Genomic DNA, 24,493 nt, shown 5'->3' with positions numbered 1-24,493 from the left:
TTTAAAAAAAAAAAAAATCCATGTGTCAAATACCTCACAGGTCACACAGAAAAACTGTGAAACTGTGGGAGTGAGGAAGTGTTATCGCCCCCGCTTTACAGACTAGGATTTCACACATCAGGCTGAGTCAAACCAAAAATTGTAAGATATGCCTGTCTATCAGAAGCAGTGGGGTGTTTGCAATTCAGTCTATTCCCATCATTCTTTCAGCTCCCACGACTTTATTATTATCATTACTGTTATAAGCATTATTATTTAGCATCAGGAAGAAAGAAAAGGAAATAGCACCCGCATCGCTGTCATCACATTAATCCTAATGGGTCTTTTCAGGAGATACACCATTTCAGTCTTTCCTGCTGGGTCACATAATATAAGCTGCTTTGTAGCTGCTACGTGGAGTCTATCTGACCCTACCAGGCAAGCAACATTTTGGTGGCTAACACTTAGCAAGCAGGCTGGTGCCCTAGGCGTGGGCAGGACCCAACAGGCCAGCCCAGCGGAGATCATTGCATGGGCAAGGGGCGCTGGCACTGCCTGCAGCTCATTCTCAGAAACTCCTCACTGCTGGGTTCGGAGAGGCATCAGCCTACGGTTGGAGAGAGTCCCCCCACTAGCATTAGGAAAAGCTTTTTGTTCTTCAAACTGTCTCAGGCATTTAAGTCATTAAGGCAGGAAAAGCTTATTCTAAGCAGCTAGTGGATTAGTGTGAGTTATAGGATACTCTCTGGTCTAATACCCTCCCTTTTTTGCTTTGGCTTTTCCATAGCACATGAAGCAAAAAGAATCCTGCCCTCATGAGAAAGGAGATGGTCACAGCCATCACTATGGCCATGTGCAAGCTCATGAGAAGGGAGAAGATCACTGCCACCCTCATGGCCATATGCAAGGTGAGAAGAAAGGCCCAGGCCATTCCCACAAGTAATGTCACAGCCATTGGCAGGGGAGAGACTGTGCAAGGAGCAGCTGCCATGCATCGTCTGTGAGCTCCCTGGGAAGATCTCCTCCCCATGACCAAGGGGACATGCATGGCTACCATGTAACCCAGCGCAATTTTGCAGCTTCAGTGAACAACATTAGCAGGGCCCTGCAGGGAAGGGAAAATGCCTGATCTCCATGCGTTCTCCATGACAAGTTGCTCACGTGACTTCAACTCAGCTATTTCAAACTTACCATCTGTTTCCAGTAATTCTTCTACTTATTTAATGCTGACAAAATCACAAGGGTGAACATGGACACTTCAAAATGCTGCACAGCACCTGCTGCCCAGGAGTGGTCTGGGGGGCTGCCTTCTGCCTTCCCATTGGGGCCAGAGCAGAGGCCCAGCTCTGGAGGTGCAGGGAGCCTCTGCTCAGGCGTCTGAACCCTCCTGGCCCCCCAAAACCCCTCTTGTTGGGGGTAGTGGAGTGGGGGCCAGGGGAGGGAGTGGGAGATGGTGGGAGAGGACCCCGGGTCTTTGCGCTGCCGTATAGCACGGAGGGCTCTGGCTCCCGCACGCTGGCACACGGGGCCAAGGGTTGGGCTCGCCCGGGCGGCAGGAGAGGCAAAGTGGCCCGGGTTGGCCTCCTATAGGCGGCCCCGAGCCGGCCCCGCCTCCGCGGCCGCGCAAGCGCCGCGCGGGGCGCCGCCGCCGCCGCCGCGCCGGGAGCGTTCAGCACCGCGGGCTGCGGACAGCGCCCCGCCGCCGCCATGGAGGCCGCGGCGGGCGCGGCGCGGCGGGAGCAGCGGTCCGAGGGGACGCGCCGCGGCCGGGCCCCCGGCTCGCCCAGGTAGGAGCGGCGCCGCCGCGGGGCGCGGAGCGGCGCGGAGCGGAGCGGGGGCAGCGGTAGCGGCAGCCCACGCAGCGGCTGCGCCCCGGGCGGCTGCGAAGCTGCGGGCCAGAGGGGGCCGCCGCCAGCGGGTTTTCCCCGGGGGTGCGGGGCCGGGCACGGTCCTGCGGCCCCGGCGAGGTGTGTCCCGAGTGCCGTCCCCCTCTCCCGGAGAGGGGAGAGCAGGCAAAGCCCCTCGCGGCCCTGCATGCAGCTCCTGGATGCTCCTGCATCCTGCAGCCACACAGTCCCCGTGCAGACCCCTGGGGCCAGTGGGTGACAGCCGAGGTTGCCCCCCCCCGGCAGGTTTCTGTCCTGCAATCTGGTGAGCTCTTCCACAGCAACGGGTGAGCTATTGCTGGCAGCCCTTGGCAGGTTTGGGGTAGAGCCCTCATTGCCCCAGCTGACGGACAAGCATGGTTTTAGTTCAAAAGATTTTTTTCTATAAAATCCTGCAGCCTTACTCTTCACCTCCCTATGCCATATGCTCCCTCACATGGTGTACTGAACCAGGCAGGTAGCCACAATCATTGTAATCTTCTGGAAATCTCAACAAGCCCATGTTCACGGGCCAGGAGCCATCCCCAGTTATTCAAGAATATTGCTATTTGCTAGACCAGAGGCAACAGATCTTCCAAGTTCTTCAGATTTTCTTTTCGATCAATGCACAGTCTGAGGTCAACAATGCACAAATCTGTTCTGAAAGCCAAAGAGTTTCCCTTCTGTCTAATCGAGTATATTTATGCTGAGATGTCCCCACCTGCCTGGGGGAACCAGCTGGGCAGTCACATCTCTTTAGGCAGCTTTGAAGATCTCAGCCAGAGGCTGGTGGTGCTTTCAGGTTTCAGTGCTTGCTGAGTAACTATTACACAACCTGTCACTGTCTTAAATCTTGGACATTCAATGGTGTATGAGCTATCACTGAAGCCCCATGAGCTTGCCTGGGTAATCCTTGCTCATTTGAACAGGTTTATTGAAATGAATGCTGCAGTCTGTAAGAGGAAGTTGTACAGAGGAGTTAAGCTGTCTGGAACAGGTGTATTTTGAATTTCACTCATGTGGCTCACACGAGAACTAAAATTTATGGCAATAAAGCACATAAAGATAGTTCTCTCACTCTTGAGCATGCATATGCACAAAATGCTTATTTATGTAAGGCTCTTCACATATACACTCAATGGTTAGCTCTATAGTCCCCATCTTCTGGTCCTAGTGAACGTTCTACTGAATTTATCATCAGAAAGCTATTGGCATTTGAAAACACTAACTTCCTTCTGGCCTTTTAAAGACAGGGATAGAATGGTGTTGTTCCATTTGTTTTTCTTCAAAATGGAGTTAGCAAACAGGATGTAACTAGCACATTTTACACCACCAGTGTGCATATGGCAAACTGCATCCAAACATATTTTGGCAATGAAGACTGGGTGGGGATGCTCGAGCACTTTGTGCCCATCCCATCGCACTTACCTAAACCCATAGCAGCAGTAGCTGTCTCGAGTAAAGGAAAGACTCTGTTCAGATGAGTCAATGGATAGAATTGTAAAGCTAAACTTGTCGCGACGGAGTACGTGGGAAGCAGAGTTTTGCAGTCTCATTAATTTTTCATGATGATTTAACAAACTCAGGAGTCTCACTAAAAAAAGATTGTAGGTCTTCTCAAGGATACACGCTATCCTGCTGCTATACCAAAAAAAGCAAAACAACTAGCAACCACACAGAAATTTTTCAGTACACAAGAATTTCCTACCAAAGGAGGAAATGAATTGCCTCTAGAGGTGCTCGTGTCTCCCTGTCAGCTAGACAGCAGACCTATATAACTAGGTGAGAGTGAAATGCAGTGAACCTTACCCTAATCGCTGAAAGAGGGCACTTTTCTTAAAAAGTGCAATCAAAGAAGCTTTTTTCTCTTAGAGCTCCACCGCTGTACTGCTGGTGCTGTGTTCAAAATAACTTGAGAAAGTTATTTTTTATAACTTCAGTTATAAACCTGTATTTAAATTCTTCTGCAAAGCCCGTTCTTAAAAAGTCATTTGCAACTGCCAAAGAAAAAGCTGTGAATTTAGATGGAAGCTGACAAGGTTTTAGTTCAGAAAGATTCTTCCTTTTCATTTGGGAAAAATTGTGCAGCTGATATGCAAGGAAAACCATGCTAGAGTCAGAAAAAAAAAGGAAAGGAAAAAAAATCTAGCTTTTTTTTTTGTGAATGAAATTTTGCAGTGCTTAATCTCTAATTGAGCAAAGGTCCCTTGGGAAAAAGGGCTCTTGCTGTAGCCAAGATACAGAATCTATCCCTTTGGCTCGCTTGTTTTTATTCCCTCTTGAGATTCTTCTATCAGTGGGAGAAGTTGTAGTTTGAGTCAGGCGTCAGACAACTCCATTCATTTGGTAGGAGTTGCCCATTTTTCATATGCAAAGTGCTGCTTCCCTGATCCTCTCCTTAGCATGCAAAGGGTGAGATAAATAACTTTTCTATTTAAAAAAAAAAAGTGCTTATAGATTTGGTCTTGGGAATGAGGATGGAATGAGGCAAACAGATAAAGAAGTCATTCCTTCAAGATGCTGGATTTTTTTTCCCATTTCTCCTCTCCTGGAGACACATGCACTCTCCTGCTGCATGGCTCGGAGGGAAGCAAGATTAGAGATGTGCCAAAGAGATGGAGTGGCCCTGAAAAGGAAAGGGGGCCATGTGCTGTCATTTTCCTGCCACACAAAGCTTCCTCTGCCTGAGCTCAGCTCTGTGTGACAGCAGCGCTTGGCCCTTGGCTCCTGCCACAAACTCTGCAATGCCTATATCGCTGCTCTGCATCCCAGCAGGAGTGAAATAGCAGAAAGCTGTCTCTTTAGACGTCTTGATGGTATCTTGCCTCTTTTCCTATGAGAAGAAGCTTCAGTCCTTTTGCTGGTTCCATCACATCAAGTGGGCTGCCTGTGCCCTGGTGTTTGCCTCAGAAAAGCACTGCTGCACTCACTGTGACTCGGGCAGCTTCATAAATTAGTTTATTATACTGTCTAGACAACTCGGGGAAGAGACAGGGAAGCAAGTAGCATGAGGAACACAGGTCACTGGAGCGGGTAACAGGAGCAGTTAACTCCAGTCCATCGACTGCTCCATGTCTCCCTTTTCTCTCTCTTCTCCACTTCTCTTTTGTAGCATCCAGCTGAGTTTGAAGGGGAAAAAAAATTCCATCAGGCTGCTCCTGGAGGCTTTTCTGTAGCTATGAGACCATTTCTACCTACACAACTCCAAAGATGTCAAATATTTGACACTGCTGGGCCTGGGAACGAGCAAAAAAAAGTTTCTCTTCCCCTGATGTTAGTTTTTGTTAGTGTCAGCATGGCAAGCAGATTCATAAGCCCAGTGCTCTGCCCACCTCTTCTCCTGCTTGACAAGAAACAGATAGCAGAAACTCCCACACAACCATTCTTTGAACATAGCTCAGGGTCCTGGGGGCCCCAAAAAGTAATAGCGACGTGTTTCCAGGCAGGCAAACCAGGACCAGCCTACATCTCTGGCACAGACCTCAGCATATAAAATGTTAAGCCTGCCAGCTCTATGGCGAGTTGGGATCGTAGCAACTGAAGACTTGCAATCTGCAGAACTGACACCAGTGATTATCCAAACCTATCATTATTCACAAGCTCCACGTTTCCCTGGAGATTTTAGATAACCGAGGTGACATCGTCATGGAGTTGGAGAGAGCAGAGCATAAGGCAACTTATATCTGGAGGGTGATTGACAGAACTGGAATTGTTTAGTCTGAAAAGAGATAATGAAGAAGAGTCATGAGTGAATGATTTGAACTAGCTAAAGTTATTCTAAAATATGATGTCACTAAGCAGCCAGGGGATTGAGTTAAGAGGCAACATATGGAGGAAGACTGGAACTTGATGCTATTTGACAGCAAATACGATAAACAATTTCATGAGAACTATTAGCATCAAATAAATTAACGAATGTGCACAAAAATTGGGAGCAGTCTGCTATATCCAAGAGTTTGTTGTCTGTTTTCTCCATCAGGAGTCTTTGTAGCTGAGGGCTTTTTGGAGAAGGAATTTTTCATTGCCTGTTTCCAGCATCTCCCTGAACACCTTCAAAGTGCGTTTTGGTGCTTGGAAGCATTCCAAGTCCCACTCAGAAGTGGAAGCATTCTTTTCCTGTCCAGTGTTACATATTCACCATTAGATGAGGCCATCAGACACAGCAGCGTAGTTGCTAGACAAACTCAGGTATGAAAAGCCAAGAAACAGCCTTTGGTCTGAATCTCCTATGCAAATCCAACAATTTAAAGGAAAAAGAATTATGTTTTTTTCTTTCACTTTGAACTCCCCCTGCAAATATTTTACAGGTGTGGGACTACCAGAAGTGCAGCAGTGTATCTTTGAATTATTATGTGTTGAAGGAAACCATCGTGTATTTAAAGTGCACCTAAATTAGGGAAAATGACAGGATCAGGGATGGTTCAGGGAAAAGAGTAACTTAGAAACTTCAGAAAGGGAGTGAGAAAAGATCTAGAGCTAGTCAAAGTATAACATAGTTCTGGCTCTCTGCTGAAAATTCCCTGACCCAGCACTCTGTTACTACAAAGCTACAACTCCCTGCCTCAGAAAATGCATCTACACTTCAGTCACTGGAAATCTGGAAGGAACTTAGTGAGATGAAACAAGCTTTAAACCCAAGAAAGTGGTACTCTCCAGGCAGGTTCTCCCAAATGAACTCTGCTGCTGCAGCTCACCAGAGCCATGAACGATTTGGGGGTTAATATATCCCAGTCAGGTTGGTTCTATAATTAGTATAGGTGAGCAATTACTACTTAAATATGCCATTTTTTATATAGACTACCACAGAACATAATCTTTCCTGCATCTGTCTGCCCTGCACCTGCCCTCTGCAGTGCTAGGAAACCTGAATCTCCCCATGCACGGATGACTCTAATGAGGTTCTAACAAGGCCTGGCAAGACCTTAAATTACATCTCATAAACAATTTTGCTTGTATTTGATTTATAGCCTCATATATTGCATTTGTATGTACCAATGGTAAATTTGTAGTCTTGTTGTAAGCTACCCTAATATAGAGCCATATATCATAAATCACTTGCTTGAACATCTGGGCAATCCTGCCATTAATCCATCTGTGACAGGACAGCAAGGAGCTCATGTGACCTGTTTTATATTATTTCTTTTGACAAATTCTGCAGGTGAATGGGATATCATTGCCACAATCTGTTCAGGAGCTCCTGCCTTGGAAAACAGCACTCCCTCTCACTGCACTGAATTAGTTGAAGTTTATATTAGTAATTTATATTTCAGACCAGCGGCAACTGAGTGCTGGAACCATGGGGAGCAACCTGCCAAGCATATTTCAATAAGATGTACACACATCTTTCTAGGGGTTTTCTGGCGCCTGCACCAGGGCAAGCTTAGATTTGTTTCCAGCCGCTTTGTACATCTATTGTCATAGGAAACATATGCCCCATAACCAGTCTTGCAAAGTCTGTCTTTGCTCCCTTTAGGTATCTGCCCACTCCCAAGGATGCAAAGAAGCTCACTTACACAGACACTGATATTTTCTGACTATTTTGATATCATTTTGCTATTTCTTCTCTCCTTTCTTGGCCACTACTAAAAAATATCCAGGCAAGGGCTTTCACATCCCCAGACAAAATTCTCTATGTAGTTCCCACCTCCTGAATTGCCTGAGCAACAGAAAAATCTACATGTGAATGTTGGTTATTACTTCTGAAGACAGTGTCATAATGAGCACCCATGAACATGGCCCATGTCTGTAACTGTGCTGCAGTTGTCTTCTGGTTTAAAAATCAGAACTAAAATTGGATGATATCTAAACTGTCTTTCCATGGAGATATTGGTAAACATTTTTAATATCCAAGACTAAAATGAAAGCTTTGTTATCAGTCTGGACAACTTATGATCTCTTGAAGAGGCTTTAATGCAATGGGCCTCTGGGGAGGATCCCCATCATGTATGAAATTACTGCTCTTGTTTGACAGGCAAAGTCATGGCCAGATTCCTGGCCAAAAGTCATTCACCGGATCGTGGATTAGATCTTGTCAGAGACTGTAAATCCTTCTCTTAGAAAAAGTTTCTGTGCTCTCTGGGGACAACTGCCACTTCTGGCTAGTCTGCATCACCCCATGGTGGGGGGTAAAAGTCTCCATGTGGAGCAAAAGCCTTTGCTGGGGTCTGACCACTCCAAAGCCACAAGACAGGCCGAGGTGCCTTCTGGGTAACTTCAGCTTTGTCTTGTGATTTGTAAATTGTAATTGCTGAAATTGTAATTGCTAAAATTCTGCCTTTTCCACTGGCTGTCTCAGAAAGATAAGGATTAATTCTGCAAATTTTAGAAAACATTCCCTTTTCAAACACTTTTTTTTGCCTTCTTTTTTCAAACATTCCATCAATTTCCTCAGGCTAAAGTTCATCTCATTTTGTCTCACTTCAGCACTCATAATTCTTTGAAGACTTCAGACACTTTGTGATTCTAGGCGACCTGAATCATTCGTCATACTTAATTCTAGATGCCAGACACCAGAGCAGGCACATAATTCAGCTATAGACACCATGGCACGTGCTCTGAACAATGACCAGTCTTTCAGGGTTTCCATATTGTGCTTTCTGTTTGAGCTTCAGATAACACAATGCTGCTGAAGTTCTCTGACACCTTGACCAGCTGCATCCCTTTAGACAAGAATTTATAAGGCATTTTTGGGGTCAGCGCAGCCTCAGTCAGTTGGGTGTGGAGGGGATTTTTGATGGCACACAGACTAACCGGTTCCTCAATGCATTATTCAAGCTTTCCCCAAACTAGCAAAATCTCTTGGATTCCATAATTCAAAAATTCCAGGAATTGAATCATTTTTATAACTCCATTGAGAGAAGACAGTGTATCCTGCAGAAACCTTTTTATTTGGGAAGGGAGGGATGTATTAAAAGTCTGTCATCTCTGCAAATGTTTTGTCTCAATAAATTGAGCAGTCAAAGGAAAGTCATCTTTCAATAGATCTTGAGAGGTCCTACTCCATCCCCTTGCTGCATACCAAGACCAATAATATCTGTTGCCTTTATTCCTGAGAGATGCTTGTCTAATCTGTTCCTAAAGAGTCCAACAGAGAGTCCACAGGACATGGGAGCCACCACAGCCTGTGCCAGGCTGGAGGCCGGAGCTCTTTTCACACTATGGGCTATCGGGTTCACTGTACAGTTTTACTGTTAAGGATGACTTATTCTCGTAGTGTCCTAATGTGGAGGCAAGAGTCCTTCTGCTGAGCAATCAGACAAATTCATCTTCCTGAGAAGTCCAGATATCTTAATATCTTCCTCACACGCAGGCACCTTTGGTTTCTGTTTCACTAGATCTCTGCAGTCACTCTGTGCTCCTGGCTTAGGATCCAACCATTATCACCAGAGCGTGTCCTGCCCCTTCCACAGCAAAATATCATGGAGAAAGAAGAGGGAACGATAAGGCCCATCTAACTAAAATCCCATAGACAAAATCTAACTCTGCCTACACATTTTAACCATACCTGGCTTCTAAAAACAGGGAATATAGTCACAGCCACTACAGGAGTTGAAAACTGTTCAAGGGGATGTTACCCTGTTTTTCACAATTTTTGGAGCAACATGCACAAAGATGTGATAGATTCTCCATCACTTGGAGTCTCTGACTGAGCCATGGATGTCTTTGTAAAAGCATAGTCCAGCTCAGCCCTGAGACTGGCTGTTGGTATAGGAAATACTGGGTGAGGTTTCATGGCTTGGGTTACATTGGATGCCTGTCATAGGCTCCAGTTTGAAAGATGCAGTCCCTCTGAACAGCTTTTCTACTGCTCCAGTGTTTTAACAGAGAAGGGTTTTAACATACCCTTTATTTTCTCTCACAGAGAAAAAAGAAATGCAGGACCTTGCCAGACCTGCCTTGCCATGCCAGAGATTGGGAACACCGAGCTCAGCTACAGTGGAACTTCCTGGGAAAGAATCTGCCCAGTCCATCACTGCCCCATTCCTGCCTCCCCCAGGCTGGGGGGAGACCACTTGCCCTCCTCCAGCCACACGCTTGGACCAATTTCCACCCAGTCTAATGGGCAGGTGCCATCCAGCTCCCAGGACTCACAGCATCCTCACATGTATTACCCCTGCAACCAGCAGGACCCCAGAGGCAGCTATGGCCTGCCCCCACTCCCGGGGCATGGCGAGAGGCCCATGCTGTGTTCCCACCATTCCAGTGGTGATCCCACGCCAGCTTCCCAGCACAATGTCTCAGAAACCCCCTGGAAACAGTGGTCCCCTGGCCAGCGACCCTCACGGCCAGTGCAGCATCACATTGTAACAGTCAGGTAAGAGGCACCTGGAGAGCATCTCAGAGACTTGCAAAGAGCCTCTCCTGGCCTTCGTCGTGGGCAGTGGGATGAGAAGGGTCTGAACTGGGATGCATGAAACATGGTTTTGGCTCCTCAGTTTTGGGGAGCACCCAACCCAAAAAGCATGGAGGGATCCAGGCTGCTCTCCCCACCTTGGTGGAGGATGTACAGAGAACTGCTAGCACCTTCAGTTACCACACCAGGAAGAGGCAGGATTTACTTCTCAAGGTGACTCATTGGATAAAGCCCAGGTCACTCAGCTGCTCTTAGATCATCCAGCTGCAACCATGCCCATCTTCTGTGACCCTAGTATTTTCTTCTTTTGCATTGTAAGATATCCAACCGGCTAATCCTTTAGCTTGGCAAGGGTACTGAGTGATAAGAGCACACTTAATTTCTTTGTGTACCCCCACCAAAGCCACTGCCTGTGCTGGAGTGGAGAGGCAGCAGGGGATAAGCACTGGCTACAGCAGAGCAGTGAGAAGTACAAAGGTGAGGAAGATCACTTGGTTTCCCAGGCTGGGCAGAGACGAGGATGTAAATTCTGTATTGCCCGTGACAGAATCAGGCAAACTCCATTTGCGTGTAGAGTGCCACCAACTTGCTTGGATGGTAGACGTTTCTCAGGCAGCACTGTAAGGATGCATTCAGAACTGGCATCCTTAACATGCTCAAATACATCCTCTGCCCCTTCCAGCCAGCCTCATCCATCCTTGCTTCTTGTGCCCTCTGGAGTCCACTGGTGGCACTAAAGACCATGATCTCTTTGCTACCACAGCAGAAGGCACCAAATAAAGTCCAGTAAAAGGCAGCACTGAATTCCTTGCCTTTGTACAGTGGTGCAGGGTTAGGCACAAAAGCCCTTTATGGTCTCATTTTCTAATCATTAACAGCAGATTTAATTTGCTTCTGTTTGCAGTGTAGAGCAATTGCAGCCAGAGGACTGGAGCCTGGATCCTTTTTAGCTCATTCACTATCAACAAAATTGTCAACTACATTCTCTGTAACAGGTTATTTAGGCAGCGAACAGCTGGATTGCAAATCCCTGGCAGAATGTGCAGCACTGGCAAACAGAAAAGCAATATCATAATAATGATAGAATGAGTTTTTTAATCCAAGCAAATCTGCTTGAGAGGCCATTGTGAGAGAATTAGCACAGAGGTGGGCAGGGCGCTACCAGAATGAAACCTCCCTTTAATAATCCAGTGAGGATTTTTCTTTGCTCTCCTCTCTTCCAAATCTAGGGAGCATTAGTATGATGAGGAAAATGCAGTATGATTTAGAACATGATAACCTGTGCCACCAAGAGCACCTCTTCCAGGGGGATGTTTTCTTCGTTGCTTTTCCATCCTTCCGTTCGCGACAATGTGCCAGGAGGGATGAGCTGCCACAGGATCACTGGTTTCCTGGAGGACAGCAACTGGCTGCATGGGGCAAAGCAGGGAGCTGGGGCAATGAGCCCCACACGGGTGTCTGAGTGGGGCAGGACTTTCTCCAAGATTGAGCAAAGAGCATGGGAGGAGGCACTTGCTGAGCTGAGCATGGCACAGCTCTCATGGGAGGAGGAGGCAGTGGCTGGGAGCAGTTTGCTGGAGGCTGCCTTGCCCTGGTGGCTCTGAAGCAAACCGGCACCGTGCTGCCTGCTGCCATGCAGGCACAAGTCTGCTGGTAACACAACAGCATGTTGAGTAGCCCGGGGCCATGCCTGGCTGGGGTGTATTTCAAAGAAATGTCTCAGGGGAAATGCAGAGCAGAAGGAAAAAGCCCTTCAGATACGGTGACCCACTGAGCTTTTCTGTTATTATGCCAGTGTCAGCTTGGCCTCAAGGATTCGATAACACGGGTAACCTTGGATCCCCTGGGGAAGGCTTCTTCATTTGATTCCTCAGGGCCCTACAGATAGGAATTATAAATGCTCCTCTGTGAAGAAAGCCACTGTAAAATGTTTTGAACAGCTCCATTGGCCTTCTGCTCCTCTAGACTGTATGAATGTTGCCTTTGGAAGAGCCCAGGAAACAAGTGAGATTCACCGCTTTGGAAAACCCTTGCTGAGCTTAGGAAATAAAAATTATCTATATTGTTAACTCAACTTGTGAAATTTAATAAGAATTATGCTCTTGTCATGAAACAATTACATAATCACTAGGAAAGTGCTTAAAACTGATAGGTTTTTATGAATAAGAGTTACAGCACGATTTCTGTGGGATTATATTATGTCCATTACATTCCATAGGGTTTTCTAGGGGGCAAAAATCAGGAGTGACTACATGTCTTCCCACCACGTTCAGTTAAAATGCCAATGGGAGAGGAAGAGACTGTATTGTTCATTAGCTGGTCTGATTCATGCAGTGCCAGATGGTATTCTGCTGCTGCAGCTACACTTGCAGCAATTGCTCAGTTTGGTGTTTTACAGATCCTGAAAGGGTTAACTTGCTCATTAACAGCACGGCACTTTGCTTCGTAGAAAAATAATAAATGAACACATCTTTTTTTTCTGCCTGCAGACATGACAAAGCTTTCAGGATGCCAAAAAGGTATGTTTAATATCAAAAGCTTTCTGTCCTTCTACCCTGTTATCATTGCTCTCCTACCCTGCTATTAGGAAATGTAGTGTATTATTGCTGGTAACATCCCAGGCAGGCACAGCGTCAGAGGCAAGGTCAGAGCTCCCCACTCAGGGCTTCCCATTCGCTTGGAAAAATCTCAATTTGCTTGCAAGATCAGTTTAACCTGCATTAATGAATAGCAACACTGTCTTGATAGCTGATCTCAGGGCAGGTGCCTGGCTCTAGCCCATACAATAGCTTTTTTTTTTTTTTTTAATGGACTTATCCTACTTGGCCCACCAGATGGTGAACGAGGATGTCTGGAAGGTATTTCCAGGGCTACCACTAACTCTGTATGTTACCTTAGTCAAGTTACTTCACCATTCTGTGCCTCAGTTCTTCTTCCTTTGGAAAAACAACTAGTGGTTTTTATTTGACATTTTTAAGTGTTTGGGGATAGAGAGACAAGAAATAAAAGCATGACACATGGACTGCTGTTATTATATTACTGATTACTAGATTCAGTTGGAGCTTGCTTGTGTGAGGGTAGCAATAGCAGTGGAGCCCTGCATTTCCTCACAGGACACAGTGGAAGAGATCTTTGTTTCAAGATGATGAGCAATGCTTCCTAGTTTTTCATAGATTTATACACCAGAAAAGCTGCAATTAAGAGATGTAAAATATTCAGGGGAGGTTAGGCAGAGGAAATGCAATTCCAGCTTCCTGCAAGAGGCAATCCCTGAGCAAAAAAATACAATGCTGCCCAGTGCTGGAAAAGATTATGGCTAGTCTAGTCATGCTTGAGAAAATAACATTTTTAATAGAAAAGACAAATACAATAATTATTTGTTTCCTTTCTCTCCAGTCTTGTTTTTAAATTTCAACCAAAAGAAGGTGAACACATAAAGATATACCACCAGCATGAAGATCACATTTAATATCCCCCAAAATTGTATAAACATGGTAAATTAGATTACTAAAATATAAAGCTTGCCTGGTTTTCAGAAATAAATTTGGATGTAACAGTTTTCAGTGTAGTTGCTTTAGAGCAACTTTTATTTTTATTGAGCTTCTTCACAATGTTTAGAAAACTCTCAGGAAATAGAAACAGGCAACAGGGAAATTTCTTCTTCCTAAAGAACATGGATTTTGCATTTAGGTATGTAGTAGAATGTAAAATTTCTAAATAATGACTTCAGTTGAAATGCCTAAATTGAAAAATCATGCAAATGTATCTGTAATTGTTTTTACCCCCTTTAAAAAAAAATAATAAAAAATCAAGTTTGCCTTTTTAAAACATCACTCTTAATACATTTCTCAAAATTAAAATACATTGATTGCTTTCAATTTTCATTTAAAAACCGATTTTTGTAAACTATTTTTTCTAGGAGGTTTGGCTAAGCATCTTTCACCACTAGATATTGCAGTTTGCTCTTTTTTTTCTCACTAGATATTGCAGTTTGCTCTTTTTTTTCTTTTTTGATAAACTGGACATGGAATTACCAGAAACAGACTCCAGAAATTAAGTAATCTACTATGTAAAGGGTAATTTTTGTACATTTTCATAGTTAGGATTTGATCTAGGAAAACAAATTTGATGAGGAAGTCCTAAACTGAAAAAAAACCCACAAAACAGGCCTGATCTAAAGTCATGTAAAAAGCCATTTGAAGGGCTTATGATTATTTCTAATTAGGAGAAAAAGCTGTATTATTTGACTCAGTGAAGCCTGCAGTAAGAGAAATGAAAGACTAGGCAAGCAGGAACATTACATCTCAAGACTGATAAGCACTGGCACAGCTGCTCTGCCTAAGGTTCATAAATATTACACTTCCCCCCTGAAGCTCAAATATTTGTCAACTGGTTTCGAACACAGAATTTCCTATACTTCAGAACATTGGAAATATTTAGAAACCCACCAAACCAGAGCAGGAACCTATTCCAGTATCTTATCTCTAACAGATGGTTTTGAGGAAGACAAAAATCTGAGGCGCTAAAACCCATACTGTACCCATACCATGTGGGGTAGCCACTTCAATAGGCCATTCTATAGGGGAGACAGTTTGCACCAACAAAAAAACAGGCCTTCCGTGGAAAATTGTAGAAAAGTTCTTAGCACAAAAGTAACTGCACAGGCAGAAATACTTTTGGCCTGAGTAAGCTGCTTGTCTAGAAGGGCTTTTCTTTGTACAGAAATGTCATTAAAAGTGCATGTGCCACCATACCACACTCGTACATATTCCAGGCATAGCCCTGGCCTACTGGTTTATTTGTGTTTTCAGAACCATGAAGTATAACCGTGGTCTGCAATGCGAGACATTTGCAGATGCTCTTATTGTATGTTTGGCATTTGCTTTTGAGGCTGAGATCAGAGCGAGATTCAGTCGTCCAACAGTTGCAGAAGCCACTTATCCACTCTGTGAATGCTGCTGACAATCAGTTACAGGTTAAATCGGTGGCTTCCATCCTATTTTGCTTTGCCAACATCTACACATTTCCCAGCAGTAAGGCAGACCCCTACCTAATGAGTGAATTTAGGTCAATGACAACAGACTTGCTTTACTTGGTTATCTTTAGGGGACCCTTTGGAATAGCCCATAGACTCCTCAGGGTCCACAAGGTGAAAATCTGCAGGCCAAACTGTCAGGCAGCTACTAGCTTTGATTGTACAGTGGAAAAAGAAAAAAAAAAAAAGAGGGAAGAAGTTCTTTTTAAACAGAATCCTTTAAGTTAAATATTTAAAGCTTCTTTTTGCCTTTGGGACGCAACAGTCTGTTTTGTATTACTTCTGAGTGAAAAAGCAGGAAAATATAGGGAGGCAAAATGTAATTACCCGAGTTAATTAGAATTGCCTGCAAACATCCATTCTACCAGGAGGTAGAATATGTTCATTAATAGCTGTTCTAGAGCCTCTAAGCTTTTCAATAAATAAATGCCCAAACCAGAAAGCCCTAATTCTTTTACTTCCTTCTTCTAACACTCTGTTGGTTCAACAGCAGGTTTCATGCTAATAGCAGAAGTGCCTTAACAGTTGCTTTTTTTTTTCCTCCTGTTGATTGCAGTTATTCTCAAATGATTGCCGAGTGGCCCGTAGCTGTCCTGGCGCTGTGTTCAGTGACAGCTGTGGTTTGTACTTTAGCTGGCCTGCTTGTTGGAAATCTGCCAGATTTCTCAGAACCCTTAATGGTAAGTCCCTACAGACAATATGTCAAAATGAACATACGGAAAATCCATGGGCCAACCGATGATATATTCTTTCTCCCATATAAAACGAGCATATGCTTCCTTGCTTCTCTGCAGATAGAGGCAGCAAGGCAGGACAGTAAATCAAAGAGGACATAAAAGCCACTAGAAAAGATGGCAATGTTCATCAAGTGATCTGCTGTCTTTTCCTCTCATCTTCACAGTGTGCAATCAAAGACAGATTCCTTCTGGATGGTCATAATGTTACAGAACAGTGTACAGTGCTTATTCTTTCTTTGATACCACACTCACAAAAAAACAGAAATAGTGACTTCACCCATTCTTTTCTCCAGACAGGACTGTATCTAGTGCATGTGCCACTACTTGGCCTGTCATATCTTTAAAGGACATTAGTGAAAGGCTTTCACTTCTCTCTATTTCGCTATTTAATTGCTTAGTGGCTTCCACTATGGAAGTACTTCTGTTGGTGTTCAGTGTTAAATGTCCCTCACTGAGGTTCAGCATGCTGCTCTGGTAGTATGTCCTCAGCAGCTTCTAAACATTTCCACTCCCTCCTGAAAACTGGTCCCTGCAGCATATGGAGATATGTCTCCAGTACTCTCTCTTGAGAGAAGAATCACCTCTCAGGACTTACTGGCAGTAAGTATGTACCACCTGGGCATTGCAAACTTCAGGTTGCACTTGGCCCCTGGGGAAGGGACCAAGCTTCACTTCTGAGCTGGGTTTGGGTTCAGCCTGAGAGAGGGAGTACAGCCTGTGCCAGCAGCAGCCGCCAAACATCTCTCAGCAACGCTATGGACCCCCAGTCTTGCTGCAGGGTAAGAAAGTCCTCATCTCCTCAGTTGGGGGAGGGGGTGTCTGTCCCGGTGGGAGGCTACAGCCTACCGCTTACTCTGGTGTGCAGGGATCCAGAGTGCTGCTTGTCTCTCCACTCAGCCTGCTGTTTCTTTGGCAAGAGCTGGCTCACTCCCAACACAAACTGTGGTTACTCCTTTTGCTCCCCCTCCAGTGCTGGAAGGCTGAAGTTGCCCAAAAGGACTAGCCAGGGTGGGTGGAGATTGGATGGAGAGTCTGTCTTCGGCTCCTACAGCCTGTGTGCAAGACTCGTGAAGTGGGGAGGCTGTCCAGCCTTGAGGACTGCTGCACAAGGTCCTGTTTTCCACATAGGACCCCACATTTTCTAAAGTCATCCCTGTCTTCCATTAGTGGTAGAGTCCTGAGAAAATAAGAACAGACTAGAATATGTTAAGGAAGGAGAAAATAACTCCCATTTCTGTAAGTGATTATTTTAAAGAAGAGGAGAGGAGTCTTACAAGACCAGGGAGAGAGAAATGAAGCCATCCTTGACCAAAAAGGGAAGGAGAAATATTTTTCTGTCATCTCTGGGTTGCAGTACAACTCTTTCCAGGAGAAACTCAGTTTGTCCATCTCTCCAAGATGCAGTAATAATCCCCTACAGTTTCTGTGTCTAGGAGGAGGATTAAGGAAAGCTAAGCTAAACTAAAACACAAGCTGATGACAAACCCCTGTTTCTCGGCTGCAGGGTTTCGAGCCACGAGATACTGACATTGGCAGAAAGCTTATCGTGTGGAAGAATGTAGAGAGCCATACAGGCTACAAGAAGACCTTTTCCCTTTCTCCCTATACTGAGAAGAACAGGTATTTGGGTTTGGGTTGGGGGTTTTGGGGAAAAAGTCAGCTATGATAGATTCAGTGATCCAAGATATCTACGTGAATTAGAACATATATGCTACGCTCAAAAGTGACCAAGGCGTTGGAGAGTTTAAAGTCTGTTCGCTTGCAATGAGACTTAGACTCCCTACTCTGGAAAACAGGAATTAGGCTCTAAACTCTTCATCTGTTACCTTCACTGATTACCTTTAAGAGACTGCCGAGGGGAGCCAACACTTCTGCACAAGTGGACGCACTTTCGCTCCTAATCTCACTCAGGTTACTGTAAAGGGGAACAGTCAAACCTGCTTTTCACCTGGTATTGAAATGATCTCATCCGAGTAACGCTGTCGTTCAAGGCTATGACCTCTCCTTTTGCTGTAGCAAGGTTATGTGTGGCACTAGAGCCTGATCAGTCACATAATTCATTGATAGATGACGTATCTAGTTATATAAATATTCTGATTTCTTGCTAGCTATGATGACATGGGCATTATCAGAGGACAGAAAGCTATTCCGGGTGAACAGGAAGCAAGGACACGGAGAATGGTGGAACAAATCTATGGAGCGGATGGCTTCTTTTGTGGTCCCCCAGGTGAGTGAAATCTTGGTGGGTTATTAAATATTACACATCCAGAAGCCCAACAGCATACAAAATTGTCAAATTATTTTAAAACATAGGGAAATGTTCTGAAAGTGCTCCAAGAAAGTAGTGCATATAATACCATTCTGTGAACACTAAACCACCTTTCATGTAGTCATTTCTCAGCCCTTCATAACTAAATGGGAACTATTACCATGTATTTTTAATAATATTGATTTCTATGTTTTTATGGTAGTATTTTTCTCTGAAGAGTTGCATTTAATTAAAAAAGAACTAGCATAATGATTATTAAATTCAGTTCCTCACTTTGTAACAGGGGATACAGAACCAGATGCCAACACTGTCACTAAAAGGATGTTCATAGCAGGAAGAGCATATTTTGAACATGCCACATTCCTGCTCTCCCAGTGCTGACAGATTGGCGAGGAGCAGGGGTCAGATCACACAAGGCAGATGCTACCACTCACTATGAGCTGCTGTGACCTGCTTCCCTTCAGGGAGTTCTTCCATAGCTGTCTTACAGACAGCAAGATATATATTTTTTTTTAATGCACTCAAGGACTACTCCAAACATCTTGGCTGATTCATCTTCATTACCTAATACATTTCTTTTTTCAGAAAAGAGCTATTCCCAGCTGGTATTTATGTCCACAACTGCTGGGAGCTTATGGAACTTGCAAGCTATTCAGTCCATGTGTCAAATTGAACAAGACAAGGTTAGTAATGTCAGGAAGAACATATATACACGCTGTCTGTTTTCTGACTGTCGTTATCTTTAATCTCTAGCTGAAAGGAAACAAGACAAAAATAATGTAAGCTACAGAATAGGTTTCAGCCTAGACTCCTAAGCATTTACACATACTTAGTAACACAAGAATGACTTCACCTGTCACTAAAATCCAGCTGCAAAGTAGCAGCTGTTGTTAAACAAGAATAAACTGACATTGAGCAAAAGCCTGGTCCAGAAGGCAAAGATGCCCACCAGAAGCTGCTGAGGATTTTGAGCAGCAGAATATAATTACTGAAATGGAGCTATCATCTCAGGGACTGTCAAAGGAAGTCTTGCAAGTGGAAAGTTTAATTGGATTAGCTATGTTTGCCATAAGATCTTTAATACTATTAGTGATCAGACTCCCTGGAAAGCTGTACTGCAAGAGTCCGACATCCTGTTGAGGGGAGGTGGTACGTTTGCAACGCACCAAGTACTGGCAAGACTGATAGTAACAGCTCTGTGATACTGGCAAGCATCCTTGCTCAAACAGTACCAGGTAGAGCAGGGGGATGGGGCGCCAGCTGGGAAGCGGGGGGACTTGCCATGGCTTTATCAGGGATGGTAAGGGCTGCCAAGTAGGCCATAGGCAGTGTGTTGCAGAACGGAAATTGGAGCCACTGGAAAGCCTTCCAAAGCTGCAAGGTTTGACCATATCTCTGGTCTTGCAAATGCCCAACAAAACAGCTTCTGGGACAGGAAGAAAATAGCACAGCTGCCCTATACAGTTACTGGAGAAGTGGTCTTAAAGATTTAATATTTGGCAGTAGGAAGGTGATCACATCACTGCGCATGGAGCTGATGTCCTCCAAGAACATCTCCGGGGTGAGGAAAAAACAGTTAAGGCAGAATGGATAAAGGAGGTCAGGAGGGGGAGGAAAGGAAGAAAAAGCATCTCCGCTCTCTGTTCTCACCCTGAGAACAATTGTGAAATGAAGGGCACTGTCATTACTAAGAGAAGAGCAATGGAGTCGAGAAGGATCCAAATTTTCAAATCAGAGATTATAAAATATAAATGGACAGGGTTTAATTTTTACAAAAGGCTGGTGCATTTCCACAGCTGTAGTATTTGCAGTCTGTTGTTGGGAGGATGGGGAACCATGGCTTGTAAACCTGGAGGGGAGGAGAACATCACTGTAAAAAGTAGGAAATACTAGAGGGGCTGCAAGATGAAGTGTGCAGAGAGGATCTAATGTGATACTCCCTTGGCTATTTTTCAGATACGCTCACATGTCCATTTTAGAGACCTCTGTCAACGTACTGAGGCCAATGAATGCTGCCCAAGCTGGTCTCTGGGGAACTATATTGCTGTCCTGTACAACAGGTCTTCCTGTTTGGAGATAACCCAAGGAGACATTTCCCATACCTTGGCCCTCCTTCGTTCCTGCGCTCCAGACTACCACAAAGGTATCCTTACCCCGTCTTGCATAGGTCCTGAGACTGTGAGACAGAAACACTCTCAGTGTGCTAAAGTCCCAGAAAAATGTACCCGGTTTAATGCTATTTACCAGCTTCTTCACTTCTTGGTCGACAGAGACTTTCTCAGTCCCCAGACAATAGAGTACCAAGTGCCATCTCTCAAATACAGCCTGCTGTTTTTGCCTACAAGGAAAGGTGCATCTATGATGGGGATCTACCTAGACAATCTTGAATCCTGGGATCTGTTTGATAATTATACATCTATCACCGGAATGGACCTGGGCCTTAAACAGAAACTATTCCAGCACTATCTTTTACTGGATACTAAGTATCCAGTCCTGGCAATATTAGCCATTTTTCTAAGCATTTCTTTTTACTTGCGCTCAGTCTTTATTACATTTATGGTCCTGCTCGCTGTTGTCAGTTCTTTGATGATCTCCTATTTCTTGTACAAGGTGGCCTTCAGATTCACCTACTTCCCTTTCGTAAACCTGACAGCAGTTGTAATCCTCAGCAGCATCTGTGCCAATCATACTTTTGTCTTTTTTGACCTCTGGAACCTCAGCAAGAGCCAGAACCCTTCTGCTGGGCTTCCTCAGTGGGTGAGTCAAACCATGCATCATTTTGCATATTTAATGCTGGCATCTTGCTTCACAACAGGTGCTGCTTTCTATGCCAGCTACATTAGCAATATAACAGCCATCCGCTGCTTTGCTATCTACATGGGCACCTCTGTACTGGTGAACCTGGTATTCATGATGACTTGGCTTCCTTCTTCTGCTGTCCTGTATGAGCGCTACATAGCAACAAACTGCATTTACAAGCCGGAAGACTACTGGAACAACACCGGCCATAAGAGAGCTATTCTCTCCCTCCATTACATTCTCAGGGGTCTCCAGAAAACGTTGTGTGAAACCTCCAAGCTGTTATTTGAGAAGCTTCTGCCTTGTGGGGTCATAAAGTTTCGGTACATCTGGATCTGCTGGTTTGCAGCCTTAGCAATAGGAGGTGCCTACATTTCCTGTTCCAACCCTAAACTCAAACTCCCTACTCTTGAGACATCGTCTGTTCAGGTGTTTAGACTGAGCCATCCTTTTGAGAGGTATGATTCCGAGTACTGTCACCAATTCATGTTTGAGAGGCTGGAGCATGGAGAAGGACAGCGTATGCCTGTCACAATAGTATGGGGCATTCTGCCTGTTGATAATGGGGATCACTTCAATCCAAAAAGCAATGGCACCCTCGTGACAGATATCACCTTTACAATCCAAAATCCCGATGCCCAGAAGTGGCTCCTTGAATTCTGCCAGAAAGTGAAGAACAAAACTTTCTATTACCCCGATGCAGAGCAGAAATCTACTGTATGCTTCATGGAGGAGTTTCTCAGGTGGATGGACAGTCGCCAGTGCTCCCAACGAGACCACAGCTTCAACCTTTGTTGTAACCAGTACTCTTTCCCTTATGGAAGCGAAGTCTTCCTACACTGCATCAAAATGATGCTCCTGGAACAAGGCAGGGAAGGGGCTGAAACATATGATCTGGGTCTCAGGTTTGACGGAGAGGGAAATCTCGTTGCCTTAGTGCTACAGTTTCAAACTATTTACCACTATACCTTCAATTACAGCAAAGCCAAACACTTCTATGAGGAAATCAACCTCTGGGTAACAGAGGAAATGAAAACTGCCCCCGTGGGGCTTCAGAACGGGTGGTTTACCAGTAAGCTAGAGCTATACAATCTTCAGCACAGTCTTAGCACAGAAATGATGGTGGTCATGGGGCTCTCCATAGCCATTTCCTTTGTAGTGCTGCTGCTCACCACTTGGAACGTTCTTCTTAGTGTTTTCTCTGTTACTGCTATCGCAGGGACCGTCCTGGTAACCATTGGGCTTTTGGTCCTCTTGGAATGGCAGCTCAATGCAGTGGAATCTCTCTTCATTTCAGCTGCAGTAGGTCTCTCCATTGACTTTACTGTGAACTACTGCATCTCCTACCATTTGTGCCCCCATTCTGATCGCCTGAGCCGAGTGGCCTTTTCTCTGAAGCAGATGAGCTGTGCCACAGCCATGGCAGCTTCTGCTCTGTTCTCTGCAGGGGTCATCATGTTGCCGGCTACTGTCCTGGCGTATAGGAAGCTGGGGATATTCATAATGATGATCAAGTGTATCAGCTGTGGGTTTGCCAGCTTCTTCTTCCAGTCACTGTGCTGCTTCTTTGGCCCAGAAAAGAACTGCGGGCAGATCCTTTGGCCTTGTGCCCACACCATGAAAGACTATTCTGATGACTCTGGGCTGAACGGAAGCTTTGCCTGTGGGGGAAGTGAGAAGCAAAACAGACTGCGTAAGGTCCAGGAGTCCAACACTGCAAATGAGCAATATGAGCTCCAGCCCTTGTCCAGAAAACTCAGTGATAGTTTTGACAACAGCACTTCCACAAGCAAGTTGTCCAACCGGCCGTCAGTACTGTCTGAAGACACGCAACTTGAAGACAACAGATGCCCCAGAATAGGAATGCACCCTTCTCTTGAAAGAGAAAGACAGAATCTGCAGGAGACTCTTGGAGACCAGCAGGTTGGCCTGTGTCAGTGTCCTGCCTTGCAAACATCTTCTCCATACAAGCACAGTAGCTCAGGAGCAGAAAATCATAGGGAGAGGCTCTGCAGAGATTGTCAATGTCGAAAGTATGGTCCAAAAGCTTGGGATGGGTCTGTGCTGGACCATATCCAACCGGCTGGTGCGAAAGATGATGGGCAGCTCAATAAATCACAATGCTCTAGTGACACTGCCCAGCAGCAGTCAGATTATACCTCAGACAACAGTCATCTTCCTGCTGCTGACATCTACAAAATTCACAGATGCCTTTGTTCTCTTGGCAGCTCTTTTGACATGCTCAACATCTCCAGTGAGACATCAATTAGTGATTTTGAGCAAGGCCTAAAACTTGCTGAATCAGCCAGTTCTTGTCCAGATGTCTTAGAGCTGTCAGATTCATACAGTCAAACAGAGAGAGGTTACTTGAACGGGAAGAGAGATACCCTGCGGCTGGAGCTGAGGGAGACTGTGTTCGATCTCTCTCCAGCAGCATCACAGCAAAACAGCTCTTCATGGAAAAATCGTTTTGGATTAGGGAGTGAAGATCCAGTCGTGTTACCAAACAGCCAACCAGACATGCCTGATGTTTGGATCAAACGATCTAGCGCACAAAATTCTGGTTACAGCAGTTGAAATTTTGTAGGAAACAAACCACACTGTTAGGGAAAGGGGAAAGTCAAAATCTTCTCTGAACTGTAAATATCAAATCTTTCCTCCCATCTCTCCTAGAGCTGAGACTACTTCTTAGTATTTCAGCCATGCAAATACCTGTGTTTTCACAGAACCAGCAAATCCAATACTAGTGAGGGGAGGACGTGAGATCAATCTTAACGCAGTACAAGCTCTTTGACCTTCCAGTGCCCTGTTCCATATACTCCGTTGTACTGCAGAGCTTATCAAGTATACGTTCTTTGTCATTTCCTACAAGGTGATTAGATTTTGTTTTCTTGTCAAACCCACATAGGAGAGAAATAATGAGAGATGAATCTCTCTAGCTATCTAAAGACAGAGAGGTCACGTTAAAAAAAAACCCACAAATATTAAAAATCTAGATATCAAGTGAAGAGAGGTGTTAACAAAAAGAAAGGCTTTCATTTTTTTTACTGAATCAGAAACTGTTTTACGGGAAGTCCAGGTTCACAGATCTCTACAAAACACTTCAGATATTTTAAACAATCTCATCAAGACTTTTCAGTTGATATGGTCTCTTGCTGATCATGGAGGCTATAGAACCCAGCCCAAATGTATTTTCAGTAACAATTTCAGTTTGTTTGACCAGAAGAAATTCCTTCTGGTACAGCCAAAGGTTTTCAATGTGAGATTTTCCCTTTGAGAAACCAGTGTCCTTGTCCCTTCAGTGACTTGGCGCTTTGTGTTTTGTCTTCTCAGCTTGTTTCCAGTCAAGGTATTCCAGACAAACACATAATTTTTTAAAATTTGCATATCTGATGACTCTTGAATTTTACATTTTTTTCTCTACCAGAAACAATCAGAAAAACAAACACTTCCTTG

At 44.7% G+C, this 24,493-nt stretch overlaps 1 protein-coding gene across 1 annotated transcript; it reads left to right on the top strand.

Annotated features, from left to right (window-relative positions):
- Window positions 1-1,686: 1,686 nt before the first annotated feature.
- DISP2 (dispatched RND transporter family member 2) lies at window positions 1,687-24,487 on the top strand. Its single transcript, XM_067295464.1, has 8 exons — window positions 1,687-1,766; window positions 9,706-10,158; window positions 12,687-12,716; window positions 15,789-15,912; window positions 17,474-17,589; window positions 18,078-18,196; window positions 18,824-18,921; window positions 20,195-24,487. The coding sequence occupies exons 1-8, from the start codon at window positions 1,687-1,689 to the stop codon at window positions 23,612-23,614; spliced, it is 4,440 nt and encodes a 1,479-aa protein (XP_067151565.1). The 3' UTR covers window positions 23,615-24,487.
- The last annotated feature ends 6 nt before the right edge of the window (window positions 24,488-24,493 follow it).

The sequence above is a fragment of the Apteryx mantelli genome, chromosome 4, assembly GCF_036417845.1.
Source record: "Apteryx mantelli isolate bAptMan1 chromosome 4, bAptMan1.hap1, whole genome shotgun sequence".
Classification (NCBI taxonomy): Eukaryota; Metazoa; Chordata; class Aves; order Apterygiformes; family Apterygidae; genus Apteryx; species Apteryx mantelli.
This window is presented reverse-complemented; position numbering and strand designations above follow the sequence as displayed.